The sequence below is a fragment of the Bubalus kerabau genome, chromosome 5 (assembly GCF_029407905.1).
Source record: "Bubalus kerabau isolate K-KA32 ecotype Philippines breed swamp buffalo chromosome 5, PCC_UOA_SB_1v2, whole genome shotgun sequence".
Classification (NCBI taxonomy): domain Eukaryota; kingdom Metazoa; phylum Chordata; class Mammalia; order Artiodactyla; family Bovidae; genus Bubalus; species Bubalus kerabau.
In genome coordinates, this window is record NC_073628.1 from 3,113,317 (window position 1) to 3,129,606 (window position 16,290).

Genomic DNA, 16,290 nt, shown 5'->3' on the forward strand with positions numbered 1-16,290 from the left:
TAATTATACCTAACTGGCAGGGCTGCTAAGAGGCTTAAAATAGAAAACAAACATATGGTATGCCTGGCATGCGGTGGATTTTCAGTGAAAGTGACTATGACGGTGATGATGGTGATGATGGATGGTGACTGGTGATGATGGTGATGGATGGTGACTGGTGATGATGGTGATGATGGTGACTGGTGATGATGGTGATGGATGGTGACTGGTGATGATGGTGATGGATGGTGACTGGTGATGATGGTGATGGATGGTGACTGGTGATGATGGTGACTGGTGATGATGGTGACTGGTGATGATGGTGATGGATGGTGACTGGTGATGATGGTGACTGGTGATGATGGTGATGGATGGTGACTGGTGATGATGGTGATGATGGTGACTGGTGATGATGGTGACTGGTGATGATGGTGATGATGGTGATGGATGGTGACTGGTGATGATGGTGATGATGGTGACTGGTGATGATGGTGATGATGGTGACTGGTGATGATGGTGATGGATGGTGACTGGTGATGATGGTGATGATGGTGACTGGTGATGATGGTGACTGGTGATGGCGATGATGGTGACTGGTGATGATGGTGATGATGGATGGTGACTGGTGATGATGGTGATGATCGTGATGATGGTGATGGATGGTGACTGGTGATGGCGGTGATGGATGGTGACTGGTGATGATGGTGATGATGGTGACTGGTGATAATGGTGATGATGGTGACTGGTGATAATGGTGATGATGGTGACTGGTGATGATGGATGGTGACTGGTGATGGCGGTGATGGATGGTGACTGGTGATGATGGTGATGGATGGTGACTGGTGATGAGAGTCAGAGCCATGGTTTTCCCAGTAGTCACGTACGGGTGTGAGAGTTGGACCATAAACAAGACTGAGCGTTAAAGAATTGATGCTTTTGAATTGTGATGCTACCGAAGACTCTTGAGAGCCCCTTGAACAACAAGGAGATCAAACCAGTCCACCTTAAAGGAGATCAGCCCTGAATGTTCATCGGAAGGACTGATGCTGAAGCTGAGGCTCCAATACTTTGGGCACTAGATGCCAAGAACCGACTCGTTGGAAAAGACCTGATGCTGGGAAGATTGAGGGCAAGAGTTAGAAAAGGGGCCACAGAGGATGAGGCGGTGGGACGGCGTCACCAGCGCAATGGGCATGAGTTTGAACAAACTCCAGGAGATAGTGAAGAGCAGGGAAGCCTGGTGTGCTGCAGTCCATGGGGTCGCAAAGAGTCGGACACAACTGAGTGAACAACAGCAAGTGGTGATGCTGATGGTGGTGAAGGCGGTGCTTAGGATGGTGAATGTGAAACCACGTGTACTGCTGTTAATTTAACAAACTTCTCATTAAATGTGAAAACATCAGCTTTATGGATTGATCGTGTGTTTTATCAGTTTTAGGCAGACCTCATCCGTACACTTCCAGTAAAACACACTATGATCAGAATATTCTCTCTTCTTCTCTTATGAAGTCAACTAATTAGGGCTTTGATTGTAAGCAGCAAACTGCATCTCATCTTCTGGCTCCCTTGGTCTGTTGGCTGGCTTTCCAGGAGCCCCAGAGGGAGGGGGAGAGACAGCCTGGTGTTTGTTTTTCTACCCTGGATAATGAAGGAAGGAAGGGAGGGAGTTTGAAATATCAAAAGTTACTAAGCCAGGCAAATTTGTCTGGAAGGTTAAAAAATAAGTAAACCCTGCCTCTCTGGAGCCGGCCTCTGGAGACAGGCTGTGTTCTGTCTGGTCCGTGTGCCCTTTCCACAGCCCACACCGTGGTTGTCAGCGTCGTAGCCAGTGGCAGCCTCTGCGGGGGCCCTCATGGGGCGATCGCGCCCTGGGCGTTGAGCGTGTGCAGAAAGCTGTCCCGTAGTCACTCCGCTTAGATTCCCCCAACGAGCCCTCGGAGGCTGCTGTTGGTTGGCATTCCCTTGAACAGGCCAGGAGCCGCAGGGCTCAGTCCAAGCAGCTCAGCTGTAAACGCCAAAGCCGGGCCCAAAACCCACCCTGTATCTCTCCTCCCCCAGGCCTTGGGGACGGGTTCCTGTAACCCCTTGATTGGAGGTAGGCAGATACGCCACTGGGCACGAGTCAGGTGAAGCCATGTGTCAGGGCGCGTGTGTGGTGTGGTCCTTGGGGCACCGGCCTTGAGAGCGGCTCGGTCTTTGGGGCCAGGTTCCAGCCTCGCCCTGGTGGCAGCGGCGTCCCCGCTCTGCGCTTCACCATTTTATTGATCGCACGCATCCGGGCTCTTCCTAGATTTATGTCTTCCGGGACAGGCTCATTTCAAGGGATCATTTAAACTGGAACGAATTCCTGACTCATGATTTGGAGTGCTGAGGACTCATGATTTGGAGTGCTGAGTAGTTCCTGTCTGTGACATTTAAGTGACTGTAGTCACGTCTCCAAAAGTCATCCCTGGATAATAATTGGATATTCTCCCTGATGCTTTGGCCCTCAAAACACGCAGGGTGTGTCTGTGTCTGCACTTGATGGGCTTCTTTAAAATGATGAAGACACGCCTCAGTGTGTCCTATGAGATCCCCTCGCAGGGGGACCCACAGGGCAGCCAGCAGCCACGCACGGGCACCACGGGGCTCCCACTAGCAACTTCTCTGGGTCAGGACTGCTCCTTTTGCTCGCTTTCTGGAGCTGCAGGTTTTCATTCACGCCTTCCTGGCCTCCACTGCCTTATCTGTGAAATGGGCCTCCTACTACCTCTGGCAAGGAGGCGCTGAGGGTGGAATCAAGGAGTGGAGAGGTGTGTCTTCTGAACTGTAGAGCACCCATGTGTGTACACACATACCTGTGCTCACATGTGCACACATGTGCACACAGACACATACACCTGTCTGTACACACACACACACACACACACACACACACACACACACACACAGTGTCATTGTTATAAAGTCACACGAACCACTTGCCCTTCGGTTTTGAAATCTCTCCCCCTTCCAGGTCTGGCAGCTCTTAGAATGACGGGGTGTGTGCCTTGAGCTTGGTTAATATTGACTCAGAGCTGTCCTTCTGTGGGTGAGTGGAGGAGTTTTCTGGGATCCTGGCTGGCTTCCTTCTGGGAGGGTATGACTGGCAGTGCTTGGCAAGGGTTATTCTTAGCTTCCTAGGAGATAAACCTCCTGGATGGGAGCTTTCAATGGAAGTCCTTGTGGAGCAGTGGGGAGCAGTTACACGGAATTGCCGGGCCAGACTCTTGCCCTGGGTTCTGATGGGCCCCAGTGGCTCCGGACATCTGGGACGGTCACCTGGCGGGTCCTCCCCGGCCGCCCTGGAGCCGGGCCAGGGCACACTTAGCCCAGTGCAAACTCAGTTCAGAATGAGCCCCCAGGCAGCCTTCAGGTCCCCGAGCCCCAGGGGCGTTGCCCTGGCTGGCTGCCCCCGGAGTTCGTTCTCCCTCACCTGCTTCCCCCACACCCCAGATGGTAACCTGCCGAAATCCGGCTCATCCACGGGCCCGTGTCCCCTCAGGGCCAGGGCTCTCTCAGATACCCTTTCCTCTTTTCTCTCTTTGCAGAACACTGCTCACTGAGGCAAGATAACGCTGTTGTTTTAAGTAACTAACAGTTTGGGTCATCATGAATGAGCCCCAGTTGGTGGGGTGGGTTCTGGCGGCCCGACCAGGGGCCTGGAGCCTGGGGCGGGACCCGGACGCTCAGGAGCCCGAGTTCCAGTAGAAGCCATTTCACAGAACCAGCAGGGCAGGAGGTGAGACCCCAGAATCAGATGACAGGACCAGCATCAGGCCGGGGTGTGTGACCTTGGGCCGGGATCCAGGGCTCACCTCCCCTGGAAGTAACACCCGGGGCTCTTCTTTTACAGCCTGGGATTAGCTGTACCCCACACGTGAAAGGTGTGTTTGCCAAGCATAGGTCCATCTTTTAAATTTTTCCTGTAAGTGTTTTTAGTTACTCAGAGCACCGCCTGAACGCAGACTCATGGAAAAGGTGCAGACGCGTAGCCCGAGACTGGGGTTTCCCTGCAGTTTCCACCCGTCAACGTGGTGTGTGCCAGCCCACGGTCTGAACCAAGGGCATCACATGCTCACGGCCGTTTCAACAGCGGGCTCCCGGCCGTGTGTCCTTCCACCCTCTTTTTCTCTCCTAACCTCTATCTGCGCGTGTCCTTCTTGCCACCGCGGAGCCTCCCCTCCCTCCCAAGGGCCCCCTGTCTGTCTCTCTGCCTGCCTGTGGACCCAGCCTGAAGTGATCCCCAGGTCCTCTCTCCAGCCACAGCGGTCCCCGAGGGCAGCCTCCCTCCAGGCCCTGCAGTGTGCACCCTGAGTCTGCAGTGACCCTCACGGCCACTCAGGTGTGCCTCTGAGGCCCGGGACCCCGGCTGCCCGACAGCAGTCTTTCCTGTAGAACTCGGAGCTGTCCCGCCTGTGGCCGGTGGGTTTGTGAGTAGACCCCGCCCTGTCCCGTGTGTCTGCCGGATCACAACTCAGAGAACGAGGGTCGCGCTGCCTTGGCTCCTGTTTGCTCCGTGCACAGATGTCCCCCCCCCCATTAATATCATTGTCCTGTGATAGAGGCCCCGGGGCCCTCACCCAGGTCTCACACAGCCCCACCATGCTCCGGGCTGGGCCTGGTGGGCACAGAGCCAACTTGCTGCCAGCATTCTCTGTCTGTCTCTCTCTCTGTCCCCCTTGGTGTCTGTGTCTCCTAGTCTTTCTGACCCTGTGTCTCTCTCTGTGTCTCCCTTGGTCTCTGTCTCTCGTGGTCTCTGTGTCTCCCTTGGTCTCTGACTGTTTCTCTCTCTGTCTCTCCCGGTCTCTGTCTCTCATGGTCTCTGTCTTTGTCTCTGTGTCTCCCTTGGTCTCTGTCTCTCGTGGTCTCTGACTGTGTCTCTGTCTCTCTCTTGATCTCTCTGACTCTGACTCTTTCTTACTTTTCTGTTGATAATATTTAACACCTTTATTGAGATCTATCTCACACACCATACAGTTTGCCTATCTGAAATATGCAATTTAGTGGTTTTCAATCTGCTTGCACATTGGCTAACCACCCCACAGTTACTATCAGAACGTTTTCATTGCCCCAAACCACTCCCCACCCGCAGCCCCCGCCCCGGGCAGCGCCCACCCCTCCTGTCTCCAGATCTCCAGCCTCGTCTCCAGGCTGCTGTTCGCCCAGGTCCCCCGCCTGTGTTGTGTGTCCTGGTCTCGGCCCCTGCCCTTCCCAGGGCAGCGGGTCCCCCGGAGCTGGGGCGGGACTGCTGGCCGGGCCCCGTAAGCAGGTCCCTGGGTGGAAACCCCCGTCGGTTGCCTCATGGACTCTTCATTCAGCAGTTACTTACCAAGCGTCCAGCCTGGGGGCCCATGCCTGTTGCCTCTGCTCTGGACTCTGTAGATGGCGGTGGACCAGGGCGATGGGCCTGGGGCGGGGGCTTGCCGGGGGAGACAGTGCAGCCCCCCTGCATGAGGCGCCTGCGCCTGTGGGCACTTGAGCATCTAAAGACTCGTCCCCAAAGGTAACCTGCTCATTCGTAACGGCCCAGCTGCGTCCAGTAGGCAGAGGACTCGTATCACTGCTGCTTCTTCATCAGTCTGCTTCCACCTGTCTCTCTTTCATTTCACTTGGTGCTCCATGTGGCTCCCAGGATCTCAGTTCCCCGACCAGGGATTGAACCTGGGCCCCAGCAGAGAACGCACAGAGTTCTCACCACTAGGCGACCCGGGAGCTCCTTCACGTGCCTTTTTCTCTGTGGGTATTTGTCCCCACCTTCCCCATCAGGACTTCCAAGACGGTTAGCCTCTCCAGGTGAATAGTAGAGGCTCACTAAATGGACAGGACTAGATCCCTTTTCATTGTACAGATAACACGAGAAAAAAACATTGGCTGCCTCTTAAAGACATTAGAAAGTGTAAGTACAGAAAATAACAACAGAAGATCCCTGCTGTTTGTTCCCCCACCCTTTCTCCTTCCTGAGAAAGCAATTCCTGTCAACGGGTAACTTCTTTTCAGAATTATTCATTGCTTTCTAAAATACAGACTTTAAAATGGAAGTGAAATTAAGCTACATTGTTGTTCTGAGACTCATATTTTCTAGTTAGACATTTTGGATTTTTTTTAGTCAGTGTATTATCGGCGTGTGTTGTTTTTTTTTGTTTTGTTTTTGCTATCACTGCCTTGGCAAAGAATGTTCTGTGGAGAATATTATGGAAGTTCCTTAAAAAACTAAAAATAGAGATACCAAATGATCCAGCAATGCCACTCCTGGGCATATATATGGACAAAATGCTAATTGAGAAAGATCCCTGCACCCCAGTGTTCATAGCAGCACTCTTTACAATAGCCAGGAGATGGAAGCCACCTAAATGCCCATCAGCGGAGCAGTGGATAAAGAAGTCGTGGTACATATATACCACGGAACATTCTGCTGCTGCTGCTGCGTTGCTTCCGTCGTGTCCGACTCTCTGCGACCCCATAGACGGCAGCCAAAACAGTGAACTGATGCCATTTGCAGCAACATGGATGGACCCAGAAATTATCACACTAAGTAAGCCAGATAAAGATATGTATCACTTTTATATGGAATCTGAAATCAACTTATTTACAAAACAGTCTCATAGACATAGAAATACACATGGTTACCAAAGGGGAAAATGGGAGAGGGATACGTCAGGGATTTAGGATGAACAGATACAGGTCCTGCTGAACAGAAAACAGATAAGCAACAAGGACCTACTCTATGGCTCGGAGAAGCATGTCAGTATCCTGTGATGGCCTCTGATGGAAAAGTATCTGAAACAGAACGTGCGTCTGTGTGTGTCACTGGATCGCGCTGCTGTGCGCCGGGAACAGCGCAGATCAACTGTACTTCAATAGAAAGTTGTTTTGAAAACAAAGAATATTCCAGAATCATTCCCACTTTTCTTTATTTTAGAGTATTTTTGCCATCTCCACATTTTCTCTTCTTTCCTTTTGAAGTTTACTTGTGGTCTTTCAATTAGTACATATTTTATATGTACGTGCAAAGCTCTCTATAAAGGTGCTCAGTTGCTCAGTCATGTCTGACCCTTTGCCACCCAGTGAACTGTAGCCCACCAGCCTCCTCTGTCTGTGGGATTTTCCAGGCAAGAATACTGGAGTGGGTTGCCATTTCCTTCTGCATGCATCAATTCAGTCGCTCAGTCATGTCCGACTCTTTGCAACCCCATGGACTGCAGAATGCCAGACTTCCCTGTCCATCACCAACTCCCAAAGCTTGCTAAAACTCATGTCCATTGAGTCGGTGATGCCATCCAACCATCTCATCATCTGTCATCCCCTTCTCCTCCTGCCTTCAATCCTTCCCAGCATCAGGGTCTTTTCCAATGAGTCAGTTCTTTGCTACAGGTGGCCAAAGTATTGGAGTTTCAGCTCCAGCGTCAGTGAATATTCAGTGTTGATTTCCTTTAGGATGGACTGGTTGGATCTCCTTGCAGTCCAAAGGACTCTCAAGAGTCTTCTCCAACACCACAGTTTAAAAGCATCAATTCTTCCGCACTCAAGCTTTCTCCATGGGTATAGTCTTAAAAAGAATCACTGGCCGTGGGGTGTGTGTATGTGAAATTTTTGCAGATTCTGCTGAGTCGCCGTCCCAAGTCTTTGCAGCAGTGGAGGTTCAGCTGGCAGCGTCCGGGCATCTGCCCTCCTCCTGGTCGCTCCAGTGAGCAGAAACGCCCTCCTGTTGACTTTGCGTTTCCATGTCTCTGAACTCCTGCAAGCTCACCCTGTGAACAAGCTCCTTTGCAAGATGTATGTGCCTTGATTTGCAAACACATCTCTTCTTCCCTCTGCAGGACAGCTGTGCTCGCGTGCTTCTGTTTCGAGGTGGAGATAAGGAACTGAAGAACTACAACAGCCAGACCCCGTTCCAGGTAAGCAGGCTCCTCCAGCCCCCGCGACGCCCCCAGGCCGCACGCCCTCTCCGTGTTCGGTGAGCGCTGGGCCCTGGGGTCGGGGGCGGGGTCTGTGTTTGGAGCGGGACCCTCTTTGAGTTCGCCTGTCCACACCAGCTTCCTTCCAATTAGAACAAACAGCTAAGGCAGCCATGCCTCTGGGGGGCGATTCACGAAGGCAGTTTGGGAAAAGCAGAAAGACGCGGACGTTGCAGCTGCGGGCAGTGCTGGCTTCGCTGCCTATCGTGTGAATGAGGACAGTCTCCTGGGGGCGGGGGGTGGCTCACCATCCGTCCGGTGCCCCCACCTGGCCTGCTGTCCTGGGTAGATGGTCAGCAACCCAGCTCGGAGCGGCCACGGGGTTATGAAGTGGAGCAAAAAGCCAGGGTCCTGATTTGTAAACTGTGGTAAAGTATGTGTTACACAGAATGCACCGCCGCAGCCGTGCAGGTCAGTGGCCGGGGGCGTGGCACCGGGTGGTCGCATCCCCTCTGTGTGGCTTGTCATCAGCGCAAGGGAAACTCTGGACCCGGAAGAGTCACTCCCTGCTCCTCCCTCCCGAGGCCCCTGGACAGCCTCTCATTTCCCGCTGTCCCTGGGGATGAGCTGCCTCTGGACGTTGCAGAAGCGGAGGGGCTTGTGCCGTACGTGGTCTTTTGTGCTGAGCTTCTTTCGCTCAGCACGGCCTTTTCAAGGTCCATCTGTGTTGGGTGTAGCGCTGCTTCATCCCTTTTTATGGCTGAGTAATACCCCGTTTTATAAACGTGGGGCTCATTGAATTTTGATGCAGCTGACCAGATGGTTTAGGATGAAAGAACTTTTTTTTTTTTTTTTTTTTTTTTTTGGCTAAATGCCCGAAGTTGCAGAAATGCTTTTTCTTCCTAAACACAGTCGGCTCTCTCTCTCTCCTCAAACTGAACATTGATGTGACTGTGATTCTTTTTATCTGGAAAGACTTTTTACACCTTCCTGAGCAGAGAGAGGTCTCACGTTTAGACCTGGTTTCCAGGGGTCACTCGGCTCATCCTCTCCTTGCCATCATGTCGCGTCAGCGCTCAGTCGTGCCCGACTCTTGTTGACACCGTGGACTGCTGCCCACCAGGCTCCTCTGTCCGTGGGATTTTCCAGACAAGAGTACTGGAGTGGGTTAACCATTTCCTCCTCCAAGGGGTCTTTGCAACCCAGGGATTGAACCTGCATCGCCTGTGTCTCCTGAATTGCAGGCTGATTTTTTACCCACTGAGCCATCAGGGATTCCTCCGCTAAGATATTAGTAATATAGATGGGTTTGATATCTTTTTAAAAATTACTGTATTTTTGGCTGTGCTGGGTCTTCATTGCTGTGTGTTTTTGTCTGTGTCTAGTAGAAGGCAATGGCACCCCTCTCCAGTACTCTTGCCTCAAAAATCCCATGGACGGAGGAGCCTGGTGGGCTGCAGTCCATGGGGTTGCAAAGAGTCGGACACAACTGAGTAACTTCACTTTCACTTTTCACTTTCATGCATTGGAGAAGCTAAAATAGCAACCCACTCCAGTGTTCTTGCCTGGAGAATCCCAGGGACGAGGGAGCCTGGTGGGCTGCCATCTCTGGGGTCGCACAGAGTCAGACACGACTGAAGTGACTTAGCAGCAGGGGCAGCCGCTTGCTAGTTGTGCTGTGTGGGCTCCTCACTGCAGTGGCCTCTCATTGCTGAGCACGGGCTGTAGGCGCGTGTCTTCAGTCGTCACAGCACGCAGGCTCTTGAGCACAGGCTCAGTAGTCGTGGTGCCCGGGCTTCATTGCTCCAAGGCGTGTGGGACCGTCATGGCTCAGGGATAAAACCCGTGTCTCCCGCATTGGGAGGCAGATTCTTTACCACTGAGCCACTGGGAAAGCCCTTGATGGCTTGAAAATGAGTCAGCTCAATCCCCAAATGAAGCTGGGTGTTTAACAGTCATCGTTAATAAGTTTGCTCAGTTCATGAGCAGCGGCAGGCTTGGGTTTCACTCTGCATCTGTGGCTTAAAGGTATTTAATGTGAAATGGGTCATGGAGGTGAGTTCCTGGTGTGCTATGGGGTCTACAGAGACTATGCTTTCTTCCCCAAAGCATGTCCTCTTCGCAGTGGTGATCATGAGGGAATGCGGGCTCTTGCCACTTCGTGGTGGGACTCATCCATAGGTCGGTGGTCTCTGTTTAAATATCTTGTTGCTATTAAGTGATGCATTTCCGTGGCCCTTTTTTTGAAGTCAAACAATACTTAAATTGCTTAGAAAACAGCAGCTAATGCCCTTGGCTGGGAAAGATTGAAGGCAAAAGGAGAAGAGGGCAGCAGAGAATGAGACGGTTGGATGGCATCACCAACTCAACGGACATGTATGAGCTTGGGCAAACTGGGAGTTGGTGAGGGACAGGGAGGCCTGGCGTGCTGCGGTCCATGGGGTCACAAAGAGCGGGACACGACTGAGCGGCTGAAGAACAACAGCGGTGGCCTTTGATTTGGGTTGGCACGTGGACGGCACCACAGGGCCATTGCTACCCTTCTGGGCAGAGGTTTGTACCCGCCACCTGACTCCCCAGGGGAGTGAGTTGTGCGCGGCATCCAGGACAGAAGGTCACTGTTGGCAAACACCACCTCCCCCCTGGCCCCGTGAGTCCCCACTCCTGTCCTGTGCCCCCAGGCAGCGACCACCTGGGGGGGACGCCCCCTTCTTCCAAGAGTCCTGGAAGGAACCCTTCTGCACCCTCCCCACCACCCCCTACTGCAACAGATCCACCCCAGCTCACCCCCAAGGCCATCTGTCTCGATTTTGCTAACAATAATCAATCAAGAGCCCCAAATGGTTCAGGAAGACAATTACGCCTGAATAATGGGCCTTGTGCCCTGCAGACATTGTTCCTGGTCGGGGCAGGATGAAAGCCTGGGATGCGCTCGGCACACCCAGTACAGCTCTGACTGTGTGCGTGGGAGCTGGCGTCCCTGCCTCATGTGTCCGCACCTCCTCGTGTTTTCATGGTGCAGAGAGACTTACTTCAGCCTCTGGAGCCTTGCCTGTGAAACGTCCCCAGCATTCATGTTGCATTCATGATCCTTCCCCTCCCGGTGATGAAAAATGAACCCCTCCCTGTTGATTTCGGGGGGAATGTTCGCTTGCCACATCATTTAACAGGGCTCAAGTGTGTCCACCTGGGAAGCCTTGATGGTATTCAGCTGCTGTTGTGAGCAGGGGCTTTTCTAACAAACCATGGGATATTTGACAGACTTCATCCGGCCGAACTTTGCTTGATGATTTAATCCAAAGGCTGGAGCAACGGCAGCAGGACTCAGGAACTGGAGAGAAATGCAGGTTCTCAGGCTTCCCTTTCACTACCCTGACTCCAAAGCTTGGGGGCAGGGCTTCGGGTCCTAAGTCCTCATAAGTCCCCTAGAGACCTCAGCATCAGCTCAGGTTTGAGAATCGTGAGAGACAGAGGCGACGTTTTGAAGGAAGAGAAGGAAGAGCAGAAGGAGCGTCTACAACATTACTTGGACGTTTCTGAAATAGCAGTGGCCGTGATTGTGATGGGGGTGATGGTCTGAGTCACCCTGGGCCGCCATAACCAAGTACATGGACTGCGGCTTAAACAGCAGGCGTTACTCCTCACAGTCTGGAGACGAGAAGTCCAAGGTCAAGGTGCTGGCAGATGCAGTTTCTGGGAGGGCTCTCTTCCTGGCTTACAGACAGGCGCCTGGTCACTGGCGTATCTTCAGTGTACTGTGAAGACAGAGAGAGAGAGAGAGGCTTCTGGTGTTTCTTCCTCTTCTTGTAGGAACAGTAATCTTTTCTGATTAGCTTCCCACCCTTATGACCTCATTTAGCCTTACTTACCTCCCTGGAGGCCCTGTCTACAAATATCATCACAGTGGGAGACGCAGTTCAGTCATAGCATCAATGATGATGGTGATGGTGGTGTCTAGTGTGTTGACGATCATGGTGAAGATGACTCTCCCCAGTTGCACAGAATCTCAAAGCTCACAAATGCTCTTCTGTACATTTTCATTTAATGTTTGACAACCCAGCGAGGTGGGATTTTCATGCCCAGTTTATGGGAGACATGGACTTGGGGATGGACGCCTAGGCTTCCTGAATCAGTCAGTGGCCGTGTCCGTGGCCTACAGGCCGTAGAGTGCCATCCCGGGCTCTGGTCTGGGGAGAAGGCAGGCACATCCTCTGGCCCATGACTGGTCTTCCATCCTGGCGTGGAGCGAACAGCAACAGGGAATCCTTTGCTTTCTGGATCACTCAGTCCAAGGAAGCAAGCATGTCCTGGTGCTGAAGCTAAAGGGAAATGGGGTGGAAAGAATTCTAAGGAGGTGAAGGTCTAAGTGAAGAGAGTGTGCAGCCAGTGGGGAAGTGAGGAGAGGAACGGCCGTGGTGTCCGCTGGGTTAGACTCTGGTGCTGTGATGTTACTATAGGTTCAGATCGGCACTCAGTTGACTCAGTTGAGGAGGTGAACCCTCCATGATGTGGGTGGGCCTCTCCCATCAGCTGGAGGCCTTGGGAGTAAAAGCTGGGGTTTCCCAGAGAAGAAGGAATTCTGCTCCAGACTGTAATACAGAGACCCCGCCTGTGTTCCCAACACTGGCCCGCCCCAGACCTCACACTTGCCAGGCCTCACCATCTCAGGAGCCAGTTCCTTAAAATAAATCAGTGTGTGTGTGTGTGTGTGTGTGTGTGTGTGTGTGTGTGTGTGTGTACACATCCTCTATGTCTTTCCCTGGAGAGCCCTGGCTGGGCCCAGGAGGATGGAGTTGAACCCTTCCTGCCCGCCAGTGGCTCCATTCCGCGGGGGCTCCGTGGTTCTGGAAAGCAGGCCTCCAGCCCCTGTGTGTTTGGAGAAGCAGCTTCCCCCCACCCACGCGTCACCGATGTGTTGGTCCCCAGGCTGCCCTCTGCAGCTGCTCTCAGATATCAAGAAGCAGAGACAGGAGAAAACAGGAGGAGAGGCAAGGCAGTGAGAGTCATTTCGGACATCGGACGTCCGGCTGTCCTCCAGGGAGGGACTTGTGAGAAAGGATCAGAGGCAGGAGTTGGGTGGAGGATACAGAAGGCCCTGCTGGGGGTCTTGTTGGTGAAGGTCGTGTGCAGGGGGCAGAGCTTTTGGCCCCACCAGATGCTCGGCCTTTAACACACGTCACTCGTGATGCAGGTCTCCGTCGTCCCCTCCGAATGGAGAAGTGGGTGGACGCTGGGGTCCACAGCTCGAAGGGGATGGTGAGGGTCGCTCACGGCTTTGGTTCCTGAGTCCTTCCTCCACCGTCACTTGGGATATGACGGGACAAGAAAGGCCAGCACCAGGAAGGAGGGGGTTCCCATCCTTGGGTCTCGGGCGGTAAATCACCAAGCCAAGCCCAGTGCTGGCAGACGACAGTAAAGTCCATCTCCTTGAGCCCTTCCTTCTGTGACATGCTCTCTGATGCCCAGGATGTGGCCGTGGTGCTTTGGGGTCTTGGGGGACACATGGTTCACGGGAATGACCTTGGGTCCCCCCTAAAGTGTCAGATCCTAGCTCTTGTCCTTCAGACCTACGAGAATCTCCTTCAGCTCCGACTTGGCTCGCTCATCCCGGGACACAGCCAGAGACGGATGGACATTCTCCCAGGTCACATTCGATGTTGGACACGGCGGTGACCCCTTGCTAGTGACCGAGTCTCCTGTCCTTCTCTGTGAGCTTGGAGCCACTGTGTTGGGGGATGGCCCAGCGACAAAGGCAGCCTGACATTCCCGCATCTGGGTTCCAGGTGCTGTATTTTTTCTGGGAAGTTGATGAAATCCACTCAGCAGGCACTTGGATGCTGTTTCCTCCGGGCGCCTGTTCGCACTTCTTTCCTTGTTAGTGACTCAGCAGTAGGACTGTTCGGCGGTGTGGAGTCTCGTGGCAGTCCACACAGACTGTACTGCAAGGTCAAGGCGGTGTTCTCTCCCACGACCTCGCATTTCCCTGGTGCAGGTCCTGGGCAGGGTCCCAGCCCCGCTCCTGTGGGACTGCCTTCTGCCCACAAATGGAATGAGGTGATGTGGGGGAAGTGCAGGGTTGACGTAAAACTATGTCAGAGGCACAGGGACACGCAGACATACACGGACATGCACACGCTCATGGACGCGCACACTTAGATATAGAGACTGCACACACACACGTGCACACAGAGGCACACAGCAGCACACAGACACATGCACACGCCAACACAGAGACACACGCCTGCACACACATGGACACGCACACATAGATACAGACACACTGCACACACGTGCGCACACAGACACACATGTGCACACAGACACATGAACACACAGGGCACACACATGGAGATGTACACATAGATATAGATACACACTGCACACACAGAGACACACAAACACATAGACACACATGTGCACACACATGGACATGCACACATAGATACGGACACACTGCACACACGTGCGCAGACACACATGTGCACACAGACACATGAACACACAGGGCACACACATGGAGATGTACACATAGATATAGATACACACTGCACACACAGAGACACACAAACACATAGACACACATGTGCATACACAGACACACAGAAACACATGTGCACGCACACAGACACACACATGCACACCGGCACACACATAGACACACACCACATAGACACACACATGCACACACACAGGCCCTCTGGAGGAGCTTATCTAGTTGAGGGTTCAGAGTCTGCGGCCATGCCTGTAAATTCAATTTCGATGGCGTCCGTACAGCATCATCCCCCTGGGCACACAGTGGCTCCTTCCCTCATCCTTGGAGGTGGTCACGGGTCCTCCTCCTCCCCATCCCCAGCTCAGAAGGACCACCACCCACGTGACCCCTGCCCACCACCCAGCATGGACCCAAAGAGCAATCCCAGCTTGACCTTCAGCTCACCGGGACCAGTGCCCCTGAGCCTCGGGGATGCCCTGGGTCTGGCGGGCAGAGGGCTGGGGAGCAGCAGGGAGCATGGTGAGAGGGGAGGGACCAGCCCCACGTGGGCACGGCCGCCCCCAAGTGAGGGGGGCATATCATGGCAGGTGACAAGATGGGAAAGCAGGGCCGAGTGGGGGGGCCGAGGACCCCGGTGTGAGGGGCCCACACGTCAGACTCGAGCCGAGACGCAGCCACTGCTGGGGATCGGGCCCTGCTCTCCGGGGGACGGGGCAGGAGCCGGGGCCCAGGCCGTGGGTGCTGTGACGGCTGTGGGCCCGGGCACCCCCGGGGGAGGTGCATGGCGGGTGCTGCAGGGCCCCCCCGCAGGGCAGGGGGCCTGTGACGGCTGTGGGCCCGGGCACCCCCGGGGGAGGTGCATGGCGGGTGCTGCAGGGGCCACCCCGCAGGGCAGGGGGCCTGTGCTGGGCTAAATAAAGGCCCCAGGAGAGGTGGGTCCTGACCTCTGGAACTTGCGGCTATGACCTCGTACAGCAGGGACTTTACCAAGTGGCTAAGTATCTTGAGGTGGCGGTTAGTCTGGATTATCTGGGAGGGCTCAGCATCATCTCTAGGGTCCTTCTATGGGGGTGAGCACAGGGGAAGGAGCCCCATGAAGATGAGGAAGAGACGGGGGATGCAGCCACGAGCCCAGAGCTCCTGCAGCCGCTAGAAGCCGGAAGAGGCAGGGAGGACCCTGGCCAGGAGCCTGCGGAGGGAGCCAGCCCTGCCCACAGCCCGGGTTGGGCCCTGCGAGCCTGACTTTGGACTGTGGCTTCCAGAACGGGGTGAGGCTCTGCTGCTCGGAGCCCACAGTGTGTGGTCCTCTGCTCCAGCCCCTGCGGGGGGCTGCCACGAGAGCTCGCCGGTGGTGGGCCAGTGGCCAGCTCACCGGTTCCCACTGCCCACACCCTGAAGCACTCAGCCCAGCGCCCTGCCACCCGGCCCTGAGCCAGGCTCCCACCTCGGTTCCCATGGTTTCCCCTCTGCCCTCTGTGAAGACTGTCACCAGCTCAGGCGCATCTCTGCTCCTTGCTACCAAGGAGAGCTACTGGGGACACCACGGTGTGGGAGCGGGACCCCACAGCTGCGTGATCATGGCCTGTGTGCTGCCCGTGGTGTGTCCGTCTGGGCCGCTGGGACAGGTCCCACAGACGGGGTGGCTCAGACAGCAGGGCCGGAGGCGGGGGAGGCCAAGGTCAAGGTGCCGGCCCTCCGGTTCCTGGTGAGGGCCCCTCTTCTGGGCTTGCAGACAGCTGCCTTCTCAGCCTCTCCTCTTTGAAGCCCCCTCCACCTGCGCTCCGTGAGAAGCAGCATTTAAACCCTCGCAGGATGAGTGATGAAATGCCAGGTTTCATCTGAGCCCTTTCCATGAGTGACGACAGAAAACTGTGTTATTCGGTCCGACCGGATTCTCTTCTT

General features: G+C 54.4%; 1 protein-coding gene across 1 annotated transcript in view; it reads left to right on the forward strand.

Annotated features, from left to right (window-relative positions):
* The window catches only part of SHANK2 (SH3 and multiple ankyrin repeat domains 2), a 468,460-nt gene that overhangs the window by 60,636 nt on the left and 391,534 nt on the right, over positions 1 to 16,290 (forward strand). The window contains exon 8 of the mRNA XM_055580557.1: positions 7,818 to 7,895. Coding sequence (XP_055436532.1) covers positions 7,818 to 7,895 — 78 coding nt within the window. The remainder of the gene's footprint in view (positions 1 to 7,817; positions 7,896 to 16,290) is intronic.